This window comes from Lagopus leucura, unplaced genomic scaffold, assembly GCF_019238085.1.
Source record: "Lagopus leucura isolate 7727_CA_CO unplaced genomic scaffold, USGS_WTPT01 Super-Scaffold_100002, whole genome shotgun sequence".
Classification (NCBI taxonomy): domain Eukaryota; kingdom Metazoa; phylum Chordata; class Aves; order Galliformes; family Phasianidae; genus Lagopus; species Lagopus leucura.
In genome coordinates this window covers 57,413,626-57,439,139 of record NW_024962263.1, presented here as the reverse complement: position 1 = coordinate 57,439,139, position 25,514 = coordinate 57,413,626, and the positions used below count along the sequence as shown (strand labels likewise).

The 25,514-nt window shown below is 41.5% G+C and overlaps 1 protein-coding gene across 2 annotated transcripts; it reads right to left on the bottom strand.

Moving 5' to 3' along the window:
- Positions 1-2,666: 2,666 nt before the first annotated feature.
- MTFR1 (mitochondrial fission regulator 1) lies at positions 2,667-24,897 on the bottom strand. 2 transcript variants are annotated; one of them, XM_042869763.1, is made up of 8 exons: positions 24,802-24,897; positions 19,867-20,009; positions 16,428-16,526; positions 10,607-10,725; positions 8,016-8,251; positions 6,068-6,320; positions 5,726-5,894; positions 2,667-4,241 (listed from the first exon to the last, which is right to left on the bottom strand). In XM_042869763.1, exons 2-8 carry the CDS (start codon positions 19,930-19,932, stop codon positions 4,182-4,184), a joined length of 1,002 nt encoding a protein of 333 aa, XP_042725697.1. In that variant the 5' UTR covers positions 19,933-20,009; positions 24,802-24,897; the 3' UTR covers positions 2,667-4,181. The 2 variants fall into 2 exon arrangements, with proteins under 2 accessions (XP_042725697.1, XP_042725696.1); XM_042869762.1 differs by having other exon boundaries at positions 24,753-24,893.
- Positions 24,898-25,514: the final 617 nt, after the last annotated feature.

Below are 25,514 nucleotides of genomic sequence, written 5' to 3'. Positions count from 1 at the left end.
GCATCTGAACTGCATTGCGATTCTGCAGTGGAAACATTGCATGTTGTTTTCACTATTGTACACTTGAACTGCACATGCAAGAAAAAAAAAAAAAAGGTGGAATGTCTCAACACCATCATCAGCTCAGGGTATTTGCCAATCTGAAATAAAGCGGGATGGGAAGCGTGTCCTTCAGAACAAGGGTACAAATGCCCCTTTGCTGCAGTGTGTGTATGTGTGGGTGCGTGAGTCTGTGTGGGGGGTGGGGGGGGAGTGGGGTGGGAGGGTCTGGGCAGGGTTTGAAAGGCAGCATTTTATTTTATTTTTTTTTTTTAATTTATTCTTTTAGAATGTGACAATTTCATGAACAGCCACATCGGGGAGGAAACTGTAACAGATTGCTACAGATGCCTTAAACTATGCACAAAGCTAAGTGACCAAATTTGTTTGTGATTTGAAGGAAAAAAGAAAAAATAAAAAAAAAGAAAAATTACAAAAAAAAAAAAACCACAACCAAGTGCATTGTTTACCTGTTCCTCCCTCTGCTGAAACATCGCCCGTTGGTGGGGTTTGGATGGGAAAAGGAGAAAATGTTTTTCTAGGACAAAATTAAAGGACTAATTTTAAACTTAACAACATTCCATTTTTGTAATTTGTTTGACATCGTTTTCAGTACAGTAAGCACAACTGTAAGCTGATTTGAGAAACTGGTGCTTTCTTTTAGTTCACTTGTATTTCCCTGTTATTCTTGTAAAAGACTGTTTATCGATTCTGTTTACAGTTTGTCGCAACAGCCATTTTTGGGAGAGAGCTTCAGCGTAAAGCCGTTGGCAAGGCTTTGCCGCAGTCGTTTTAATATGTGCCTGTTGCTGTTAACTTCTAATTGGTAAAAGAGATCGTTTTGCATTCTGCTCCCGTACATTTAAGTTACAACCGAGTCCAGCAGTACAGAAAGGCGGCGAAGGCTGCAGTCAGCTTCCACTGTACACTGAGCCCAGCTTTGGATTTGGAAATTGTCCTCAGATTCTGGAATTTATTGGCTTGGCCTCTTACTGTATGGAAAACAACTTCTGACTTACCTGTTCGTTTCCCCTCTAAAATTAAGTTGTTGGTTATTCTTTCATGTTCCCTGAAGTAATACTGTAATTCTTGAGGTGGCCATGTTTAAAGAAATAAATTTGTAATGAAACCACTCGTTCTGAGCCTGCGTCAGCTTCCTTCCTTTGTTATCTGAGTCTGGGCAGAAGGATCAAAGGCAATGTGAGTGTGGGTGGGTGCTGAGATGGCTATGAGTGGCCTCTCCTCAGCAGGCTGCTCGGCAAAGGGCCATCCTGGGTGGCCTTGTTAAGGACAGGGCCTCGCTGGCTGTATCAACTTTGCTACTTGTTGCCTTGTTGCAGGCTTTTAGATATGTGTCAGTATTTCTAATGGAAAGGAAGGGAATTTACAAATATCTATATAGCACTACTTAAATGTAATATTGATAAACAACCTGTGCCATTTGTTGTTAAGCAGGTCGCTCTAGTTGGATAAGAACCAATGCAGTGGGTCCCAGTGCTGAGTGACAGGGTTCTGATCCCACTTATGAGTGTATGTGGGAGCTTCTGACATTGGACTGAAGTGAAAATCAAAATCCCTCTTCTTCAAAGCACTGCCTAGAAATTCCTTTTAAAAACCTATGCTGAATATCAGCATTAATTGTTTCATGTGCTGCTGAGAGCATCGATGTGCTGCGAGCATCTGTAATGCATTACAGCTGCTGAGAGTCACTCAGCCCATCTGGATCCTGGAGTGCATTATAGGATGGATGTCAGGTTCCCATTGTAACTGCTTTAATCTGCAGATCTGCTGCTGGGCCACCCCATGTGCTGGAGAGCCAGGCACAGGCCTTGGGCTCTGCTGCAGGTGTCTGTCCAGTGTGTGTGTCCCCACTTTGAGTACTGCTGCCTGGGAGGCTTTCTGCTGGCACTGGCACACGGAATGGAAAGATTTAAAAGCAGAAAGATGCATAATAAGGTGTATGAAATGTATGTATGAAAGTATGAAGTGAATTAATTGACGGCAGCTTTGTGCTGCGTTTTCCATACAGAGGGTGTTTCCGTTACCACAGCTTTATGTCATTAATAAGGCTTTGCCACGTTCTTGTATTTCTGGGGTACCGAACGCCTGCACCTCACATCAACATTTCAAACCAGAGAGGTTTTTCTCATGTTTCAGACAAATTTAAGGGGTCGGTCGATATCCTGAACTTTACAATTAATGACATAACTGAACTGAGTTATGTTATCACAAATTACGGAGTTGAAGTGAAGTTGGCTGAAACGTTTTCACAAATGTGACTTCAGTAGAGTTTTCTGGGCCAGCTGTTGTGAAGCTGTGGCCTCTGGGGAGAGGAGTGAGTGCCACAGAAGTGCACGCAGTGACTGACCAGAACCCCTATGTGGGTACCAGGAGTGTATGAGAAGCTGCAGGGTAAGCCTGGGGGAGGCATAACGTCCTCCCTCCCCCTGAATTACCAGCAGTGTGCTACTCTAGGACTAATTGTGCTGCACAGCAAGGTAAGTAGTCCTGTCCTGTTCTGAAACATGCAGGCTGCCAGTGCATTTCTAGTCACTGTCATAGAACATAGACTATACTTGATTGTGGCTGACATCATTTGTAGAGCACCACAAATCGCATACCCAGTATTTATTTTAAATGCTTTTAATTTTATATAATGGCAGTAGAGCATTAAATACAAAACACCCAAAATTAACTTTTCAAAAAGTGTTGTAAAGGCGTTTAAAAGAAACATGAGGATTCAACGGCCTATCAGTAAAACTGATGGCAGAGCATTCTGAAAAGAATTTATATTGTGTACATATTAACATCATTTCAAGTTTCACACCAGAAAACATCCTCCTTGATCATACAATCTACATCCCAGTTACAGGCAGCAGCAAAGCCTCAGTCATCATCAGTAACCTCCCAGGACCATTCACTTGTTTTTACTGCAAATGTGCTCTGTTTCTCCTTTCCTAGAAAACAGCAGCTCTAAAAGGCACTTGTACTTGCTTGAGTAGCAGGCAGACTACAGAATAGCCACACGTGGCTCCGAGCCCAGCTGCAGTCAGAGCAAACCCTGGCTTCCCTTAGGCATGCAGCAGTTACAGCTGGTTGCACAACAGCTTTTCTCAAGCTGAGCTCTGGATCTAGCTTCAGCCCTGCACGTTTGTAGACAGAGGCAAGAGGGTTGGTCAGCAAACCAGCTCTGTGCAGGTCTGGCAGCAAAGAACCTCTGTGGGAAATCTGCGAAGGACTTCCCCTGAAAACAACATTATGTGCAACAACTTCAATCGTGGCTTCCTGCAAAGAGGACCACGAGGGCTTGTGCAGTCCCCAACGGCTCAAAGCCTACCCAGCTGGGAATAAAAGGTGTCAGCACAGCTGAGATGAGCGATATATTTTTGGCAACTTCCACCCCCTGGTATTTTCTGCCTTTTTACCTACACCGCTGCTGCTCTGGCTAACACGTGCTCTGACAGTAATCCTTTCACTCTGCTGCTACCTCCTGTTTAGTTCAGGTTTGCTGCAATACCAGCATTGAGGGCCCCACAGCACTCTGGCCACAAGATGGTAAGTATTGCTATCTTACCACTGCAACTCTGTGCTGCTACTAAAATTCTCACACCAGGTGACTTCTGCAGCAGATTTCAGTTTTTTCTTGATTCAGAATGAAGCAGCTGTACTCATTTTTTTGGGGGGAAGAGGGCTAAAAAATTGCTAAAATGAAGTTTAAAAGAAACAGCGACATGGAAAAAGTCAGTATCAAAGTAAACACTGTAGTGCAAGTTACCATTAGAGCTCAAATGAGTGATTAACGTAAGGGTCTATTGCCGTCACTATTAACATGTACACAATGTTTTAAGGCAGTCAGTCATACACAAGGAACGTCATAGAGATAACATAGTGTTACTGAACAAAAACCATCATGTAAGTCTACACAGAAAGCCAGGCTTGAATACAAAATTAATACCTGAGTATAAGGTTGAATTTATTCCTTGTGGTAAATCACATGCAAACATGCACCTCAAACTTCGTGCTTAGTTCCACATCAGTTTTCTTCAGCTCTGCACAAGACCACTTGGTACTAATGCTATTTGCAACACAGGAGACTTCAGACATAGCAGCTTGACGGTCTTTCACACAGCGATCTCAGAACATTAAGATTTTTCAATTAAGGTCTTCATTTTTCCTGTAGACTTCAGCATGTGTGGTCCAAACTGAGAAGAAAACCAGAGGCACGGATTGCTTTCAGCAGAGACCCGGCTGAACTATTACCATCCAAGGTGTACGTAAAACCAGAACCTGGGCGGTGGGAACTTCCTTTGTCTACTTGTTCCCATGCAAATGTTGCCAACTCAGCCTTTTATCTTAAAGCCTCTGATGCTAGAAATAAGGGATTGATGTGGGGGAAACATAGCCCTGAAATTGTAAAGAACAGCTTGAAAGTTGCTAGGGCTGTTCAGTGTGGGGAAAAGGAGGCTGAGGGGAGACCTTACTGCTCTCTTCCAGTATCTGAAAGGTGCTTACAGTGAGAGCAGGGTTGGTCTCTTCTCACTGGTGTCAGGACGAGGGGAAATGGCCTCGAGTTGCACCAGGGGAGGTTTAGGTTGGATATCAGGAAACACTTCTTTACAGAAAGGTGGTTAAGCACTGGAATAGGCTTCCCAGTTGAGTCACCATCCCTGGATGTGTTTAAAAACCTTTTGGATGTGGTGCTCAGGGACGCGATTTAGTAGAGGGCCATTACAGTTAGGGCAGTGTGGTTAGGTTGTGGTTGGACTTGATGATCTTTAAGGTCTTTTCCAACCTGAGCAATTCTATGATTCTATACTGACCTGAAAGGCCTAAGTCAGAAGGCAAGTCAGTCAGTCAGCATTAATAAGCTGAACTAGTTGCAAGTCCGGAGACTTATGGCTCAGAAGTCTTACTTTTCTCAAGTAATTCAGAGTACAGTTAACTCTTTTGGTTAAGCTGCTTTAGATTTTGGAGTTTTACACTTTTCTGTTCTGATTCTATAGCACAAGGCTTTGAGGGCTGTTTGCTAACATCACTGATCTACATTATCTTGTTTTGTATCCACTGCTCAAAAAAACCCCATGAATTTCAAATCAACCTGAAATACACTAGGAGACACTGACTTGTACTAAGAATAATCCCATTTTAATGCCCCCATGTTGGAAAAAAAAACAAAGAAAATCACACTAAAAACTGTTAACTGACTTATACTACTAGATACTGCTCCCTACAATGTGATTCAGCAGGTGTTCTCAAGAATTTGCTTTCTACATTCATATGACTGGTAGCTCCAGGACCTTGCTTTGAAATGGCCCGCGCACTACAAGCCTGGTTAAGGTTGGTAGTAACAGGCAAACACAGTTCAGATTTGTTTCAGGTATGAGCCCACAGGAATCAAGTTTTTACAGTACCACGTTTTCATTGCAACAGGGAGATTCTTGTTTAAAGAAAACTTGAGAAGGGATTTTTAAATCTCGAGCCAAACCAGTACACAATCTTGAGAGCTGATAGTAGAAACAAAGCTTTTCTGCCACAACTCCTAATGTATCAGCAATACTTCATAGAGTTTTGTGGACAGGTTTGTTAATTCCTTGGTATTTCTGTGTGCTGGCAGAAAGATTTGTTGGGTTTACTGGGCAATTATCAAACAATCCTTTGTCCAAGCAATCAGAAGCACAATACTCACCAGCACCGCTTCAGTCTTTGCCTTAGTTTCAGACTTGGGAATGACTTTTTCAGTTTCACTTTGGCTATCCCTGCGGTATCGGTAAGCAAACTTCTTCTTGAGTGCTTCTGCTATTAAGGCTGCAGGATCTGTGGGGTCAGCTGCTTTTGGTTTTGTATCTCCTGGCGATCTAGAAAGGTAAATGAAAAACCTCAGCATAGTCCAAAGATTTAGAAGTCACAAATTCGTTTCTACTCTTGTTTGTCAAATGTTCCACTGTCATCTCCCCCAAGCTAAAACAGTTCTTAGTCACAAAAGCAAACTGTTAATGCAAAAGTTAGTAAACATAAATAAACAACTTACTTCTTCACCGAGCGTAGTTTCACACTGTTCATATCTTTGAGGATTTCTAGCATGTTTGGTATCTCAGGCTTCTTCGGCCCATTTTCAGTCGGAATCTGGCCAGAGTTTGTTTTTCTGTGTTTCCGTTCTCTGATGAGCTCAATGGCAGAAATGCTTTGCTGCAGAGCTGGGGGAGGGAGCGGTGGAGGGGGAGGAGGCGGCGGTGGTGGCGGCACACCAGGGACAGCAGCTGAGGCAACAGGGGTCAGCCCAGCTGCAAGCAAAACATGTGCCACGTCAGTTTCCTTCTACGTACTCTTTATACCTCACAAATGCTCTGATGAGAATATGATTAAAAGAGCTTCAGTTGTCTCCTCTCCGCCTTCTTCAGAGAGTCGCATAACTTCTTAATATTGCTGAAAAACCACATCAAAATCCTTCCTTGAGTTCCCAGTTCAAACTGCACTGGGATGGATGTCACCATGTCTTTCAAATCAAATCCTGCTTTCAATATTATCACTTTCATCTGAGAGGTGGGCCCTGAGCTGGACATTACAGAATTGTTTGAGTTGGAAGGGACCTTTAATGGTCATCTGGTCCAGCTCCCCCGCAGTCTGCTTCATGAGTGATGATACTTTCAGCTTATCACCAGAAACTACCATACAAGACTTTAAAATGTATAAATAGTGCTTAAATTCAAGCTTAAATTCCAGCTCTTTGAGGTCAAAGGTCATTTTAGGACAGCCAATCATGTCTGATCTATCTTGACTTGGTATTCCCTCTCTTTAGATTAAAAAAAGTTACAGTAGTAGAAATCACCAACACGTGAAGAAACCTCTGTTCAAATGCACCTTTAAGAAACTGCTGAAATCAGGTTAAGTCAAAGTTTTGAGGCCTAGAGTATTTAGTATAAATATGTATGCAGACAATATAGGAGTCTATGCTGCGTCAATGTACTCATACACAAGTGTTACCACATTCTACCAGAAGAGGGAGGTAAAGATGATAAAGTCACATCAAAATTTAAGTTTCTTAATAAGTAAAGGAAAAGGGAAAATAGGGAAAACTAAGTTCCTGTGGGACTTTCTCAAATAACTAATTACAATTCAAGAATGAAAGCAAGTGATCTTTAAAACTGTTTCGCCATTTTGTATTTGGCTTAAGTTAAGGAAGAATCAGTTGCAGGCAAAAACTAAACACCATGAGCACAGGCAAAAGAAAGTACTTGGTAGGAATCAGTGAAAACCAAATGGCTATTATCTGCAATTGGTAATGGCACTCTCTCCCACTAACCCTTGCAGACTGGAGACTCAGAATTGGATGGATAGCAGTGGTTAGTTGGGAGGGAAAGAAAGAGAAGTTGTCATGGTGCTTGCTACAGGAAACAACTTCTGGTTCTGCATGCATAATCTCCTTTTCTGCTACTTATTTCATAAGCTTGAGAGATAAACTACATCTTCCAGAAGCATAATCAGTCTCTTACATGACTACATCATTATATGAGATGGTCTATTTCTGGGTAGGAATAGTTAGGTGTTAGTAATTATTAAACAGCTGGGATTTAACCAAGTTAATCATTAGCTTTGCTCTGAAAGCTGGTAATACTTCTCTCATCTGCAGACTGGAATTCTGATGAGCTTTCACAGAAATGCCCCATCCCTGGAGGCATCCAAGGCCAGGCTGGATGTGGCTCTGGGCAGCCTGGTCTGCTGGTTGGTGACCCCGCACGTAGCAGGGGGTTGAAACTCGATGATCATTGCGGTCCTTTTCAACCCAGGCCATTCTATGATTCCATGAAATACTCTCCATCTCTCCACTAAGATGCTATGTCCATCTGCTAACCTAACTAAAGCAGTATGCAGAAGTGTTCAATGCTGCAGTATCTTGCAAAAATGACTTAATGCTGTACTGAACATAAAGAGGAGAATTTGCTGAGTAATTTGTGCTAAGAGTACACTAGATCTAATACCTGCTGTTAGATTCTGTTGTTCTTGCAAGAGAACAATTTTGGCTATTTGTGCTCTTAAAGTGGCTAGTTCGTTTTCCAGAGCACTGATCTTCTGCAGAGCTTCTTCATTTGCGATTACTGTGCTTCTGGCTGCTGGTTCTTCGTGTAACACATTTGGTAAGGAGTCTGGTCTGCCCAGGGAATTTCCATGTAGTTCACCTGAAAGGGGCTGGGCTGTTTTTGACCACACTTCTGACCTGTAACAAAAAACACCAGAAAGTTCTTCTTTAAAGGCTTTCCAATCAGTAAAAACTAAAGCAAACCAAGAACAGAAGGTGAAGGATTGACAAAAATTGTCTTCACACCTTCCACCACACACTTCCACCAAAACATTATATAGCTTAAAGTAAGAGCCTTGCATCCCTTCTATTTGCATTACTGCTGTTTCTTCTCTTTCTAGCCAGCTTTGTAAGGAGTACTGAATTTCCAGAGGAAAAACGAATTAATTCCCTCCTGCCCCAACTCTACTCCTCTGCCTCATGCCTTTTATTTTTCTTTTTTTGGTTGAAATTAAGATTTACATTTGTTTTGGCCCAAATGCTTCCATATTCTGCAAATAGTCATTTGTAGTTGATTCCTTTGAAGGAGGAAGAGTTTGTTAGTTCCATGGCACATTTTTATATTGTTTCTGAACTTCTGGACTTCTGTTCCTTTTCTGCCCTCCACTTTACCAGTGGTGGGAGAATGGAGCATATGGAACTTGATGCTGCTTATCAATAAATAGGAAGGGATCTCACGTCAAGGTTTCTAAGAATAAACACAACCATAGAGAAATAAAGCTTCATACAATTTAAGAGAGCTTGTGAGCTTCCCTTCTTCTCACAAAGAACAAGAACATTCAACTCTGTTGCCTTCACACATGAAGGCAGAAGCTATGTTAAACACAGATTATTGAACATCTGCAGTCACCAACAGTTTATTTTAATTGGTGGCAACAACATTTTAAAACAGGCTGAGTAGAGCTGATACAGATTAATGATAATGGGTTATCACAAATCAGATCACCTCACTGTAGCATTAGATGATCGACAATTGAGTCTTTCACAACGCTGACAGAAAATATCAGACATTATCCAGAGGAGCTGTGGATGCTCCTTCCATGGAAGTGATTAAGGCCAGGTTGGATGAGGCTTTCGAGCAACCTGATCTAGAATGACAGAGTCATCAGAGTTGGAAAAGACCTAAGATTATCTAGTCCAACTGCTAACCCCTCACCACCATGCCACTCACCCACTAATCTCTCCAGCCTCTTCCAATGCTTGACCACCCTTCCTGAGAAGAAATTTTTTCTAACATCCAACCTGAATCTCCCAGGGTGCAACTTGAGGTCATCACCTCTCATCCTATCACTGTCATGTGGGAGAAGAGACTGACCCCCACCTCATCACAACCTCCTTTCAGGCAGTTGTAGAGAGCTGGAAGGTCTCCCTTGAGTCTTCTCCAGACTGAACAAACCCAGTTCCCTCAAGTGCTCCCCATAACACTTGTGCTACAGACCTTTCCCCAGCTTTGCTGCCCTAGTGGGTGGCAAACCTGCCCACAGCAGCAGGGTTGGAACTTGGAAAAGTTAGAGAATAAAAATACCAAATGCACACTGCACTACATAGCATCATGCACAGGTGTAATAAGTTTCATGTTTAAGTTTCATAATGTTTATGTTTACTAAGTAATTGACCTGCAGTGCTTCATTAGAAGCGTACATTGCCTTAAGGTCACTATTTACCTAGAGGATTCTTTCAGTCTGATCTCATATCTACCTGTCCCACCCCACCCTTCCTTTGCATGCAGGCACTTCAGAGGTACATCACTCCTACAGTTTCTGGAAGGTCAGTCTGAACTAAAGCTTTCTCTGCACTGCAGAACTGTACCTCTGTTTCAGGCTGGTGTGAACAGTAGTTTGGGTACGTTAGAAAATGGAACTTCATCACCCAGGCCAACCTGTTTCATGCAGTTACAGTGCTATGCAGAGCTCCATGTCCAACACAGAAGTATCTATGCTATCATTCTGGACACAGGTACTCACACGTTTCCCTGCCAGTCTTCATTATAAAGATGAAGACAAAATAGAAGTTGTAATTTTAGAATTATCTGCTATAGAATGCAAAGCCCTGACCAGAAGGATGAAAAATGATGTGAGAATTATCAGATTGTCAGAATGATCATTGCTGTTACTCAGGAAGCCTTACAATACCTTGCCCCAAACTAATGAAAGCTCTGGAGAACTAGAGAAGAATCAGTGCAAGCGACTGTGCCACACCACAGTAGATGTTGTTGTGGAAGCAAGGTTGTGTGAAGCTTATCTCTGAAATATGTAAAGCTTATCTCTGAAATAAATAAGTTAATAAAGCCAAAGTAGTCTCTTTTCATGTTCTCAAACCAACCTTTCATTCATGTTACTGTAATCTCTACTTATTCTTTCCCAGTTCCTACCTTTTCTATCTCCCAGCCCAGAGCTGCTCTGCATTAATTGTAATGCACAGTGTATTCTCATCGGGGAGAACCAAGTTCTTTTGCTCAGCTTATAACTTCAAAGAGAAAATCCAAGTGCATACCTGAGCCTTGTAGAGACTTCACCTTCCTCTTGTGCAACCCATCCCACATCTGCAAAAGAAGCCACTGTATCTTCTCTAAATTGATGAGGATGATTTCCTTCTGTGGCTTGAGAAGTAAGCTAGATTTTAAAGACAAGATTGAAAGTTTTAGAAACTTTTAGTTAGGCTGCACGTAACAATTGACACATACATGCACAAAATACATCAACAGACTCAATACACTTGTTACTGTCCTGAGCTTGGTGTAAAATCTAATACACTATTCAATCTAGTCTCCTCAGTGTTTGACAGAAATTATATTGGTTTTTGAGATTCACAACTAGCTACTGTACTGTTGTGCAACACTCAACACTGGAAGTCCAAAGCAAACTGTTACCTTAATAACAAACAAACATCAACACTCTGAAGCACTGTGCTGTAATAACTCAAATAATGCTTTAATGATATTCACGACTAGTAGTGAAAAAAGAAAATAATTACCACTTCTACCTATTAATCTTTTACACCAACTTAACACTACTGTGACAGAGAAATTGTTGCAGTGTGTTTCCCTTTCTCTACAATGTCCAAAATTTCTGTATGAGACTTCAGCCGTGTCTGTTACATGGGGAAAAAAAAAGTCCTTCTACCAATTCCATCATCATGAGGACTTTCAATGACAACTATGGCAGAGCTATAATGGAATGAATAAACTATTTACTCAAAAAAAATCTCATTTACAGCATGCCAAATAGACAGACTGTTTTGTAGCACAGTTTTGCTGCTAGTTCTACAGCTTTCTGAAGCTAAAGGTGAACAAAGCTCAAGAGACTGCAACATTTCTTCCATTTACAGTTAAGTGACCCAAATGGAAATCTGACAAATTGTCTGGGCCATCCATATATGCTCCATAACCACAACTATACAAAATGGTTTCAAATCTACTTTGAAATATCAGCTGCTTCCCCAGGCTACACAAGAGCATGTGTATTCAGTCCAATGACTGAGTACAGCCTGGTCTCCGTACTTCAGCAAATAAAAGCTACTGAAATATCTTTCAGTAATTCCTCCTGCTTTGTTTGCTGCCTTTAGTTATGTATTTCCAGTGTGGCTGTGCCACCTCTACTGCATATGTTGCATACAATCCACATGCCAAATGTGCACGTGAAGTGCTGCAGGTGTTTAAGTGCCAGCAGTGGCAGAGAAACTACTAACCTTGACAAAGATGGTGGTATCACTTAATAGTCTCTGAAGTACTGCCCTGATTCACCCTGCCAGCTCTTAAAGGCAACTCATGCCTCTACAAAGAAACTATAATGTAGCAGCAACCACGAAATGCTAGCGCTATCCTGAATTTGTAGCTGACCCAGCACAGTAGGACTGTAATCTTGTTTAGGTAAAAGCATTTATGAAGAACATGCGCACATATTTTAGTTGCAGCCTTTGATACACAAGTTCCAGAAATATAAAAGTTCTGTTTTTGTTGTTATTTTTTTTTCCTCCCCGAGGAGTTGTCACAAACAGCTTTGGAAATAGAGATTATGAGGTGAAGATGACTACTCTTGCAACTTGTGTGTGAGCCTTTATCACAGCTCCCAGGAGTATATATTGGCATTACTCGATCATTTGGAAACAACAGGGTTTTCTCCAGGTAGCATCAGCACAGATGGCAATATGTTATCACGTTAACAGTTGTGCCTAATACCATCACAGTCTGCCTCTCTTCAGAACAGTCTGGAGCATACTATATTGCATGTTAGGACTGTCATTGTTTGAGGTTTCCTTGAATTCTTTTTTCTTCTTTTTTAAAATAAAATTATCATGACCACTGCAGATGAATTTAAGCTCACGGTAATTAAAAACCATCTCATCTGTAACACAGCAGCTGCTTCTTGCAGGCCATACAAATTTTCCAAATGGTAACGGCCACGTGAGGAACTATTACCACAAAAAGGCTGCAGGTGCATTTAAATAAAGGTATTACATGTACTTGCATCAGAAATCATTTTAGAAAGCAACAGTAAGGAATGCATTTACCACGGCCAGGTTTCTTGCATCATGAGATAAGCAATTTCTAATCCAACATCTAGTAGCAAGCCTTATGTTACACTGTGATGCAAGTTTCTTCTTACTTTTTAATTCATATTTCTGTGTAAACAGAATCTGCTTTTCCATATGCAGATGTTTCTTTTCTCTATCCGTATAAATGACAAGGCCTTCCACAGAAGTGGGTTCTGAATTTCAAGTTGAGGCAAGATTTTTAACTGAACTTGGAAGTTAAAAGCCAGCACTCATCTCTTGAAACATTTGCTTGTCTATAGAACACAGATATTTGAAGAACCCTGGTGAAATGCCCTCCAGCCCATCTTGGCTGAGGAACATTTGGACAACTGCTCTGCCAACATCTGAAACGGAAAAATGACAGCAGAAAACAGAGGCCCAATTCTATTAAACACTGAATTGCAGGAATTGGATGAAGGAGTGGAATTAGCTCTGCTTTTCTTTCTCTGGATAATATATAGCTGTTTCCCTAACTTTTTCCTTAACAGATTTTTTTTTTTTACTATTTTAGTGTGTGTGTGCTTCACATATTGTCTGCATGTGTGCATGCAGACAAAGAATGAAAAACAAAAACATACTGAACTGTTTTTAGATGGTGTCAAAATAGGGTCCTACCTCCTGTTGGCTCCAAAAAGTGGAAAGTAGAACAAATATTTTTACACATTTAAGGAAGAACAAAAACCTCCAGTTTCAAATTACTAACAGACCTGCGTATTAAGCATTTGGAAATACTTCTTTAGGACAAACTTACTATGATTTTTCAGATTGGCATTGATGTTTGCTACATTCACATCAACTCCTTAGGAGGCATGTGTTCAATTATAAGGCGTGTATCAGATAAACAGAAGCATGGGACTACAACAGAGACGTTGTATATCAAAGATACTGGATTGGTAACACTGGAGGAGGAAGGCTCCCATCTTCTGTGTACTAGTTTGTTTCAATCTACCTCAGCTATATTGATGCTCAACTTTTTTCCTCCTAAAGACAACAGGTAAATGTAAAACATGACATATAAAACCAGCTTTACGAACCACTTCCATTTGTTTGTGCCATATACAGTCAAGTTCTGTCACTGCTTACTGAATGCATGAGCTGCACTTAGCAATAAGTACTGATGAGGACAAAACCCACGGAGACAAGTACGACAACAGTCACACACCTCAAGCATGTGAGGAGAAAAGAATGAACGTAAACAGAGATGCTCTTTCAATACCCCTTACCCATTTATCACAAGAAAATGAAAACCTGCAGAATGTTTATTGACCTCAGATAAAGTTAGAAACACTGGTGGTATGCATGCACCCCCAGATGAGGCAAGCATGGTTTGCTTTGGTTTCTGGATAAAGTGACTTACAGCAAAGTTCAGTGCATGGTCCTTTCATAATATAGTTAAAGCTGGCAAGAAAGAAAAAGGAGGAGACAGCGATAGGAAAGCCTCAGTTGCAACAGCATAAACGTGATCAAGACTGGTACTGAACTTCACTACAGAACCTTAACACTGAGATAAAGACAAAGTTAGATGTTAGCATCACACCTCTACACGTTCAGCAGTTTATAAACTGAAACAGTTATAATTATGCTCAAAAGCTCGCATTAACCACATAAACTTTAATATACATAAAGGCCTCACGTTGTAATATTTCAAATTCAATCAAACTATGACAATGGTAAGGAAAGGTTCCTAAAAGCAGTTCATCTTATAGAAGATTAATGTTTATACTGTGTGGATAAAATCAAAGCAAAGCTCACTGTCTTGGCATTTCAACACTAAGGGATTTTGAAAAAAACTCCCCAGATGTATCTCCCAGCTCTCTGCAAGTACAAAAACCAGAACGTCTTCTTCTAAGTATTGTTTTGAGAGAAGGCAATATTTGGCTAATTTTTTTTACAAATAAGCATTATCTTCCCTTGCATTGCTTTCACAGCAGGGTGGATCAGACACAATGCAGGAGGACTGCACTTTCAAATGTGAGGCACACACTGCTGTACTGCTGGCATAATCACTATTAATTATATACCTAAACATTTAAATTCAGCAGGCCATTTTGTTGTCCTTCCCACTCGCACAATCCCCCCTCTAGCAATGTATATGTTTATTATTTCAAGTTTCATGAAGACACCCATGGTGGGAGATACTTGGCCCCCAAGTCTCTAAGAGAGCAAAAATGTTAGCATGGCTTTTACTATCACCACAAAGAAGCTTCTATGGTAATCTGAACTATTTGATCAAGGCTTATTTTAAATTCAAATACAATTCATACATTTCATCTAGGACACAGAGAGTAATGTAAGAGTGAAAAAATTAGCTATACAAGAATTACCTTGCCTTAGCATGGCTGATGGTTTCCACCATTCATCTTTGTGTTCTCCTCCCTTGTTCAACCCAAGAAACATTCCTCTCTCAGCAAGAGTTTCAAGCACTAAATACCTGCAATTCTATACCCATCCCCTATGTGCAGCATTCTCAGAGTTGAAAAGATTGTATGTAACAGCTTCCATTTTCCCTTCTCTTCCTGAACAACTTGCTATAAAAAGCAAGAGTTTCTCCTCCTTAAGCTCTTGCCCTTCCTCTTTAACATTCCACTAGGTGCAGACAAAGTTACAACAAATGAGAAAGCTGCACAGCACTGATGTACCCCTTTCACCTATGATGTGCTAGCCTTCTGCAAAAACAAAAAAAACAAGGGTACTCATGTTATCTTATAAATAATTTCTTACTTTCTTACAAAGTTGATTATTTTCCCCCATATTTTTACATAACTGCCCACCTTTGCATTTGCACAGTCTTCAGTACTGTTTTTTAGAAGTAAGTTTTAAATGTTTCTCTCTTAAGAATTGATATTTTTTTCCTAGAAATGACTTTTTAAAACTGTATGTTCTGGGCTGCATTAAAAAAGGGGGTGGCCAGCAGGGACAGGGAGGTGATTGTCCCCCCTCTACACTGATCTTATGAGGCCCCATCTGCAGTACTGCGTCCAGGCTGAGGTCCCCAGCACAGGAAGGACATGGAGCTTTGGGAATCAGTCCAGAGGAAGCCACTAAGATGATCAGAGGGCTGGAGCACCTCTCTGTGAGGAAAGGTTGAGGGAACTGGGCTTGTTTAGCTTGGAAAAGAAAAGGCTCCGGGGAGACCTCATTGCGGCCTTCCAGTACTTGAAAGGAGCATATGAACAGGAGGGGGAATGGCTGTTTACGAGGGTGGATAGCGATAGGACAAGGGGAATGGTTTTAAACTGAGACAGGGGAGGTTTAGGTTAGATATTAGGAGGAAGTTTTTCACACAGAGGGTGGTGACACACTGGAACAGGTTGATCAAGAAGGCTGTGGATGCCCCATCCCTGGAGGCATTCAAGGCCAGGCTGGATGTGGCTCTGGGCAGCCTGGGCTGGTGGCTGGTGACCCTGCACGTAGCAGGGGGTTGAAACTGTGTAATCATTGTGGTCCTTTTCCACCCAGGCCATTCTATGATTCTATGATTTAGAAGTTTTATTTTCTTTAGGAAAACAATTCAAGTTTTGCTGTGTGTTACAGCAACACTGGTCAGCATTTTAGGCAGTACTGAAAAGAATCCATTAGTAGCTAAAAATCTGAATTGGAAGTGGGAAGAATTGAAGTAAAGTATTCTCTTATGTGGCAGGTTTATCTAATTCTGCTTTCATGAACTCTCACGTCAATTTATTTAAATGAGCCATAGAATTCCCTAAAATCTTTTGATGCAAGAGTAAAACTCTTCATCTGTACAGTGAAACTTGTGTTTTAAACTGTTGAGACTGCCTACCTGAAACTGAACTCTTGGACACTGTATTAGAGAGAGGTTAGTACCAATTTTTCTCACAATACTCCGAGATGAACCATAAGGCTTGCTTGACCAAAGTACCTATTGGGAAGAAAAAAAAAAGTCAGATGTTAGATTAAAAAATTAATCACCATATTGGAACAGTTTTCCTTTATCCTTCTGTGCTGTGCTTGTGCTAAATGTACATATGATTTAGAATTTATTCTTTTCTTGCTACGAATACAATATACAATTACGACTGTTGAGAGACAGCCTTTACATTAAGTTTAAATTCAAAGCAATAAATCTAGTAATGCAGTAGGATTCAAAAGATGTGATCTTCAAAAGCATCATTTGCCCCCTTTTAACACAACAGAGGAATCTGCACTGAGTCATACACTGCTTTTTAAGGCGTTTCATGAAAACCCATTCAATCATGAAAAATCCAGAATCACAGAATGGCCCGGGCTGGAAGAGACCTCAAGGACCACGAATCTGCAATCCCCTACCACAGGCAGGGCCACCAGCCTCCACCTCTAATACTAGACCAGGCTGCCCAGGGCCCCATCCAACCTGGCCTCGAACACCTCCAGGCTGTTATGTAATTCCACATTCCCCAAATCGTTTTGTGCTTTTTTTAAATTAAGAGCTCTTCTAACACAGGAACAGTGTCTACTGGTCTTAACAGAAACAGACTATAAGCCTGTACAAAGTAGAATGTGCAACTGTGGAATTAAAGAGAAAAGTGGAAAAAAGAAATATTTGAAAATTTAAATGCCCTAACATACAGATGCAGTAAAGGAAACTGCAAATAGAACCCCAATTCATCTAGCTGCTGATTCTAAACTGTTCCTACTGAAATTCACATTTCTTCTAGGTCTTTCCATTGGGGATTTATTTTTTATCTTTTGTTTTACTTAATGACAAGAATGCTTGCACTCCTATTTTACTGAAGTTGTATGAAATGAGACTTTAACCCTAGAAGAATTCTACAAAAAGAGCCAGAACAGAAGAAAAGAATAAAGAGAAGTGGGAAAGATTTCAGCAGAGAGAATGACAACAGAAGCAAAGGAGAAAAGGTAGAAGGATTGAGGGGGAGGCTGCAATGAAGATGATGTGGCTAATAAAGAATTAGAACAGTCTGGTAATTAAAAATACTTGGACAGTATTTACTTCTGACTGTAGATACAAATTTACTATTCAGATCTTAGTTATTAGAGGCTCATGAGTTTAAGCAAACTCAACACCCTGTTAGAAAGTTGGCACAAACAGAAATCTTAGTATGAACTGCATGGATTGGATCTGTTGAAACAACTCTGATACGGCATGGCTATATTGCTTGTGTGATCTGCGTGGTGAAGCTGTGGAGTTTCACACCACTCCACTGAATAACACTTTGATACGCTACACAAAAATCACTACTCTTAAAATCCAGAGGGTTCTATTAAGAACAAAATACCGTGCCTCCCAGGATTTATCCCCAGATTATATTATTTCAAAAACTTCACAAAAACATTTTGCTTAGTTCTATACGAAAGCATCTTTCTTTCCTCTGACTTTAGTAGAATGTATACATTTTGACAACATAAATGCACATACGCACGGCACATATGCTATGCTAGATTTCCACATCAGATTCTCATTGCTGCCAACGATCCCCTCAGCCTCAATTTTTCATTACAGGAAATACAACTTCGCTCCGCACGCAGTTAAGTTTGAATACAATTTTTTTCAACCTACAGAGTCCTCTCTGGGAACTGCACTTTAGATGCCATAAAGAACAACCTCTCATTTGTGATGACCACATTATTGTCATCTATACAGCTGAACAAAAAGTAAGTAGATGGCAGCCCTCAAGAATAAGCAGTACTGCAGTAACAGAGTCTCACTATTTGCAGTTGATTTTGCTGCTAAAAGCAGAATGGTTGACAACAGCCTCAAGGTGACGTTGCATTGGAAAAAAATAACAGTCAAGGGAATGACTGATTAATTATGGAAGTACTTCCACAAGAGCAAAGAGCTTGGACTATGTGCTGTATTGCCAACCGAAGCGCAGTACATTTCAAACAAGTGGTAGAACTCGTTTAGAGATTGCTCAGACTACAGACAAAAGGTTGACTGGGACCCATATCCTCCGTCATATTTGGTGCCTAAATACATTTCAGGTTTTTAATGACTCAGTTTGGGTGATTCAAGATATGCCTAGACAGTATTTTCAGAAAACTGCACACAAGTTGTGCCTCAACGTATGTCAATAAAGTCAGCACTGCCCAGCTGAGCTAATAAGTCTCAACATTGCTCTAGCTCTGTTCACACAGCTTCTTGTTGACTTGAAGCACTGGCAGAGCAAGTCTGCAGACTATTACTTAGCAATACCCTCTTATTGCATCAGTGTTTTACTGTTCTGCAGGCTAACATTTGGAAATGTAACCACATTATCCCAGGCTTGAGACAAACAGAGAATAGGGGGAAATAGAGATTAAAAACTTGTTTCCCCCCTATTCAGACTAAAGATGTTGCTAACAATGGCCATGCCGGCACCCAGAGTAGTAAGCACATTTTTGTGCTCCAAATTTTCATTGTTATACTCCATGAAATCTCAGATTTAAGTTCTAATAAAATCCTAAAATACTGATTCTTATGGGCAACCTACAGTATATATCAGTCCTACTCCCTGTAAGTTCCTCAGTGGCCTATCACAATACCAAAGTAAGAACCATCTTAAATGAGTACTGCACATAGTTGGTAAGGAATTCCATCTTATTAAAATGTATTTATAACTTAAAAGACATTACTGTATTTGAGACAGCAGTTCTACACAAAATAGCTTCCTAAAGATCCCAATGAAACAGCAGATAATATGTAGCAAATCTCTCTGCTAAGCATCGACAGAAAACTCCCCATATTCTTTCAATCAGGAGAAAACCTGCGCAGGCACATTCCTGTTTCCCAAGTGAAGCACACAGCCATGCTGCTCTCCTATACAGTAACATTTTCAGGAGGAGAGGAGAGGCAGATACAACACAATAATCATCTTATCAGTTTCATGGGGCTTTTTATACCTCTAAGATAAGAGCAAAGAAAGAAGGACATTTAAGAATGAATTCAGTTGTCAACTCAGTTGAAAACTTTCCTTCAGCTTCAAAATACACCTAAAAGAGGAAAATGGAAAGCATCATCTACACTGTAAACAGTTTATTATTAGAGCTAGAAGGATCTACATGGTATTTTTAATGCATACGTTACTCAGTACTTCAGTGTCTTGAGAAGGGAACTGCACACCTGCTCAGCAATGTAGAATCATACAGATACTGAGTACATGTAAAGTGCTCTGCTGGAATGGACAAGGGCAAACTAAAATATATGAAATGCTTTCAATACCTGATTTTCTGAAAGAAAAAAAAAGAAAAAGAAAAAAAAGAACCTAGTTTGAAACACTTACTGATTCCATGTTAAGTCCAACTTGTTCAAAAATCATCCTCATTAAGCTCTTAAACCAGCGAATCATCTGGACCAGAAAGGGTTCTTCCAAATCTGGATTTAAGCCTTCCAAATCTACAGGGCTGCAGAGGTTCCATAGTCCTTCTGAAAAAAGAAACATGAAACAAACATTTTAGAAGCATGCTGTGGTCATAAAAGAAGAAAATTGCTCCATGTATTTCAGAAAGCTTCTGACGCAGCTGCTGAAAACAAGATGCTTCCAGACAATTCCTAGTACTGCAAAGTACAGTTATTCAGAAGACAGCTGACCAAGTAGAGGCAATAAAGTTTTTGTAGTATGATTTTAAGTCAAAGCTGCTGCGAAGTTAATGGCTAAAACACTGGGAAAATGACTGCTCACTTCAACTTGAATGGAATGCCTGCAACCAAGGACCAACGCTAAGATTCAAGGGCTGCATTCCCAGCTGAAACTCTTCCCTATGCAAAAACAAACTCCAGAAAGCAGACTCCTTCTCCTCGCTTACTTCGCTGACAGCTTTGTTGTTTCCCACAACAGAAACATGGAAATATGACTAATAGAAGAAAAAGACAGGAAACAGTGTCAATGTGGGACCTGAAAATACTCGAGTGGCTTATAAAGTTGGCCAGATTTCAAACTGTGTCTATTTATACATACTACCATTCACTAAAGATGTTTTTATTGCATATCTTTCTCTTAAACATGTTCTACGCCAGTCACAATTTGGATGCTACTGAGAATTGTGTGCCATTAAATAATAAAAAAAAAAAAAAGCAAAAAAAAAAAAACCCCTATAGCTTTAGGTTTACATTTGTTTTGTGTATCAGGCTAGAAACAACACTCTGTTGAAGCACCCCAAACAAAATATTTGTAGTATGAACAACTGTGTTGCTAAAGCCATTACAGACAGAAGGATGACTAAGGAAGCATGGCAGTTAGTGAGGAAGTTACAGAGTCAGGAGATGGAAAAGCTATGCAGTTTGAAAGTGCCCACAAGCATCACAGTTAAATCATCACTGTTTCCATTACAAACGTTTTTGGTTTTGTTTTGTTTTTTTCTTTTTTTTCTCTTCTCAACAGTCCCTTAGTGAGAATCTACTCCTTGTGGAAACTTGGCAAGAGCCATGCAGCCTTACAGGCTTTTTGTTTTTTTTCCAGACAGGCTTAAATACAACAACAAAAATTGATATTAGTTTCTCATCACCACAGAAAGAATAACACATTTCCTAACAGGACTTCCTTTTATTGATGTGTAACCCAGGAAAAAGCACTATTTTACCAGCTAGCAGAGGACTAACACAGGTTTTTTTATTAGCAAAAGAACACAAAAATGAACCAATCATTAAGAAATTGAATGGAAAAACAACAAGAAAGAATAACGGGTTGCCTATGAGCTGCAGTCCCTGACAGAACCCCTCTCCATCCTTCCTGCAGGCTCACTTTAGGTACTGGAAGACCACCATGAAGTCTCCCCACAGCCACCTTCTTTCCAGACCAAACAAGCCCAGCTCCTTCCCCAAACAAGCCTCTATTTGTAGGAGAGGCTCTCCAGTGCTCTGAGCAACCTTGTTGCCCCTCTTTAGACCCAGTCCAACAGCTCTGCACCCTCCTGGTGCTGGGAGCCCCACATCTGGATGCAGTATTGCAGGCGGGGCCTCACAAGGGCAGAGATGACTCCCTCTACCCTGATATATTGCTCTTTCAAAAGACAGCCAGGTCGTGCCAAAATGCTAAGATGTAGTCAGTGGAGTTTTATTAAGAAAATAAAGAAAAGGCAATGATAATTTTGGTTCTGATCAACTGAGAAGGCAGAATCTTTAATAACAGAGATAAGTGGATGCAAGTGACTTAGTAAGATGATTACTTTTGGTTCCCATTATAAATCACCGTTTCTTCTACAGCCTAAATGTTTAAAATGGCCAACATTCTGAACTTGCCTATGACCTGCTGTCTGCTACTGCTGGAAGAAGTGACAGAAGTCACTCAGTGAGAGTGCAAAGTACTCCTGGATCCTGGATATCAGCACAGCACTGACGACAACTGTGTTTTAATAACCTCCAGATCATTACTCATCTAAAAAGAAATCTAAAAGGGAAATGCTTCTAAATACATCCCTTTGATATTTTTATGAAATCTATTAGTTTTCCAGATTTACCCCCAGACAAACTTCACACTCATTTCTTCCAGGCTACCCTGCACACTATTTTTCGTCACAAATCTCAACTATTTCACAATTATTCCGTGTGCCAAGAACAGAAAGGGTGATTTCACATGAAATGTGGGACAGCGAGAATGAAAGTATTAGTAAATACCCTGTACACGTGCCAATCTCAAGAGTTAAACATTCACTGCTTTTAGCAACCTAGAACAACAGCTCTTTTAAAATACTGTTTGCTTTATCAATTCTCTGACTTCTTTATTACCCTCTATCTACCTGGTGCTCGTTAAATTTAAAATAATAGTAGTTTAATTCCACTGAAGCCTCCACAACTCAAATGCTGCAATAAAATGCCCCAAAGTGACAGTAATAGTGCTACAAAACAGGATACTTCCGTATGCTTAAACAAAATGATTACAATGTAAGGAGTAGTCACAGGCAACGTTCCCAGAAGAGGTTAGAGAGAAATAACACAAAGAATGGCATCTCAGTGCATAAAGCAGGCAGGATGGGAATGCCACCTGTTGCTCACTTATTCTTCTCTATGTACACAAAAAGTAACAGTGCTCAAGAGCTTTTTTTCTGATAAGGAAACCTGCAGAAATTCCCTGTTCAGAAAGGAGCAGGGCTGTGCTCCTGTGTGCTGGGGGTCTCACTTCAGCCCCGCTGAACTTTCCTTTGCCCCCACCCTTCCCAATCACTTACGGAGTTTTCACTCAATATTTTCCTATCAGATATCAGTCTACAAGGCTGACAGATAACACCACTTCATAAAACATTAATGAGATAAATGCAAAGGCTCCGAAAGCTATGCACATAAGCATACCAGTCAGCAAATAGGAAATGGAAATGAAACCCTTTGCCAGGCTCTCAAATTGAAATATTTCTACGTGGATAAATACAACACTGGAAAATACAAGTTCCTTTCAAACTGTGAGTTCTCTCTCTTAAAAAGAAATATGATATTTGTATTTGTCTTACTAAGAAGTTTCTCTAAGTAAAATTCATGCAAAAATAAAAGAGAATGCTTTAATGCTCTTGGTGCAGCAGATCAGCTATATACGAAGAGAAAACAAGACCATAAAAAAATGAAAGGTCTAGTCTCTACATTGAAAGGGTACTCATAACATAAATAAGTACATTTATTTCAAAGAAGTATGGTTCAAAGGAGCACCAAGCACATAAAAAAAGTTACATTAAAGAAAAAAAGCAGGTTCCTCCTTATTTCAGTAGGAAACTAGGCCATGCACATCTTCAAAGTCTTTATGATGTGACCCATGCTCATCTAATGAAGTTTTATCCAAATCATCTCCATAAGGAAGCATATTAAAGAATTTAAAAAAAAGGCAAAACAACAAATGAAAAAAGTAATGACAGGACGCCAAGTGGGGGGCAGAATCTTCTCATAAAGGAGCAGGCCCTCACCCAAATCACGGCACACCACTTATGAGCAATGGAGGTATTTAGCAGAGGTCGCAGGCAACTGCGGAAGTCTGATTTTTGGCTTGGTAGACGCCAAGAGAATGAAGTGCTCACTATTTTGTGAAGCACTTGTTTGGAAAGATATGCCTAGGGGCAGATATAAGTCACTGGATACTACAGAGGTGGCTGAGGGATAGGTACACAGAATCACCAAGGTTGGAAAAGACCTTCAAGATCATCCAGTCCAACCATCCACCCATCACCAATAGTTCTTACTAAACCATGGCCCTCAACACAACATCCAAATGTTCCTTGAACACCTCCAGGATTGGTGACTCCACCACCTCCCTGGGCAGCCCATTCCAGTGCCTGACCACTCTTTCAGAGAAGTAGTATTTCCTAGTGTCTGGACTAAATGTCCCCTGGTGCAGCTTGAAGCCATTCCCTGCAATTCTATCACTAGTTACACAAGAGAAGAGGCTGACCCCCAGCTCACTACAACCTCCAGTCAGGTAGTTATGTAGAGCAATAAGGTCTCCCCTGAGCCTCTTCTTCTCCAGACTGAACAATCTCAGCTCCTTCAAGTGCATCAGGTTAGTATCATCATGAAGTCTACAGCAAGAAATGAAAACAATACATACATTGAGAGAAGCGAAACGGATGCCCTGTCCCTGGAAGTGTTCAAGGCCAGGTTGGATGGGGCCCTGTGCAGCCTGGTCTAGTACTAAATGGGGAGGTTGGTGGCCCTGCATGTGGCAGGGAGGTTGGAGATTCATGATCCTTGAAGTCCCTCCCAACCCGGGCCATTCTATGAAATGCTCCCCCATCTCTAAGCCAAGCAGTAAGGCATTATACAAACAGAACCACACACCCACACTCTGCTGCCAGACTTACACAGCTCCCCAGTGTCTGCTGTCAGTGCCACTCCTGCTACAGCTTTGAGAAACAAGAAAACGCAGCCTCTATTACCACAGTGGTGCCACTGCCTGGAAAAGCATTCAGTTCCATGCTTTTTTCTGCCCTAACGTCTCTTAGTAACAACTTCAGGCTCCCACACAACGCATCCGGAGCGCAGCTTTAAACCCTCCACATTGTTTTCCTTTCTAGAACTCGCTGTGAGCTGCCACCACCACACAAGAAGGTTTCATTTTCGGACAGTTTCAATCCGCACACAGCTGCGTCAGCCCCGCCGGACAGCCGGAGGAGCGCCGAACCGGCTGCCCGCCCCGCACCTGCCCACCACCGCCCCTCGGGGCCTCCCCGCAGCCTGCACCCCCCTTCACCTCACCTGACCCCACTTCCCACCGCCAGGGTTCACCGCTCTGAAGGCGACGTACACCGGCGAAGCTCCCGCTGCCGCTCTCCCCTCACACGCCGCTCCCGCCCCGACGGGCCGCGGGCAGCCCGACAGGCTCAGCAGCCACCGTCACCACCGCCACGCTCAGCCGCGCTCTCACCCGCTTCTCCCACTGCGCTCGCGACCTCACCAACAGCCAATCCGCGGCCACGCCGGCACCCTCCCAACCAATAGCCAGCCGGCCTGAGGGGAGGCGGGACCTCAGCCGCCCTTCGGCAGGCTGTCGAGCGACCTTACCCGGCAGACACCGCGCCCGACCGTGTCCGCCGGACACGTGACCGGCCTCCACCAATAAGAGGCGGCCCTGGAGAAATTGCCGTTGGCTGCTGCTTTGCAATGGGTGCTGGGTGATTTGGGGAGCGGTGCCCTGACCCGCTTATTGGTAGCCTCTGCAGCGTCGAAGATGCCGCTGTGGGGAGCACTCAGGGTCTGGCTAGGGCGCGCCTCTTATTTCTGAGCTGAAAGATTTCTGCTGCTGAAAGCTTTGCTAAAGTTTTACTACTTACTACTGCAAGCGGGATGCGCAAGGCGAGCACCTGAGAGCTCAAAGCTCACATGTGGTGAGTTGGACAGCAGAATCTCAAAGCAAAACAAAAGCTCCAAAATTCCGGAGGAAAAAAAAGTCTGCCAGTAAATAAGATTAAAATCTGCTCATTTTAAAATAAATTTACGTGACTACAAATTTACCTGTCT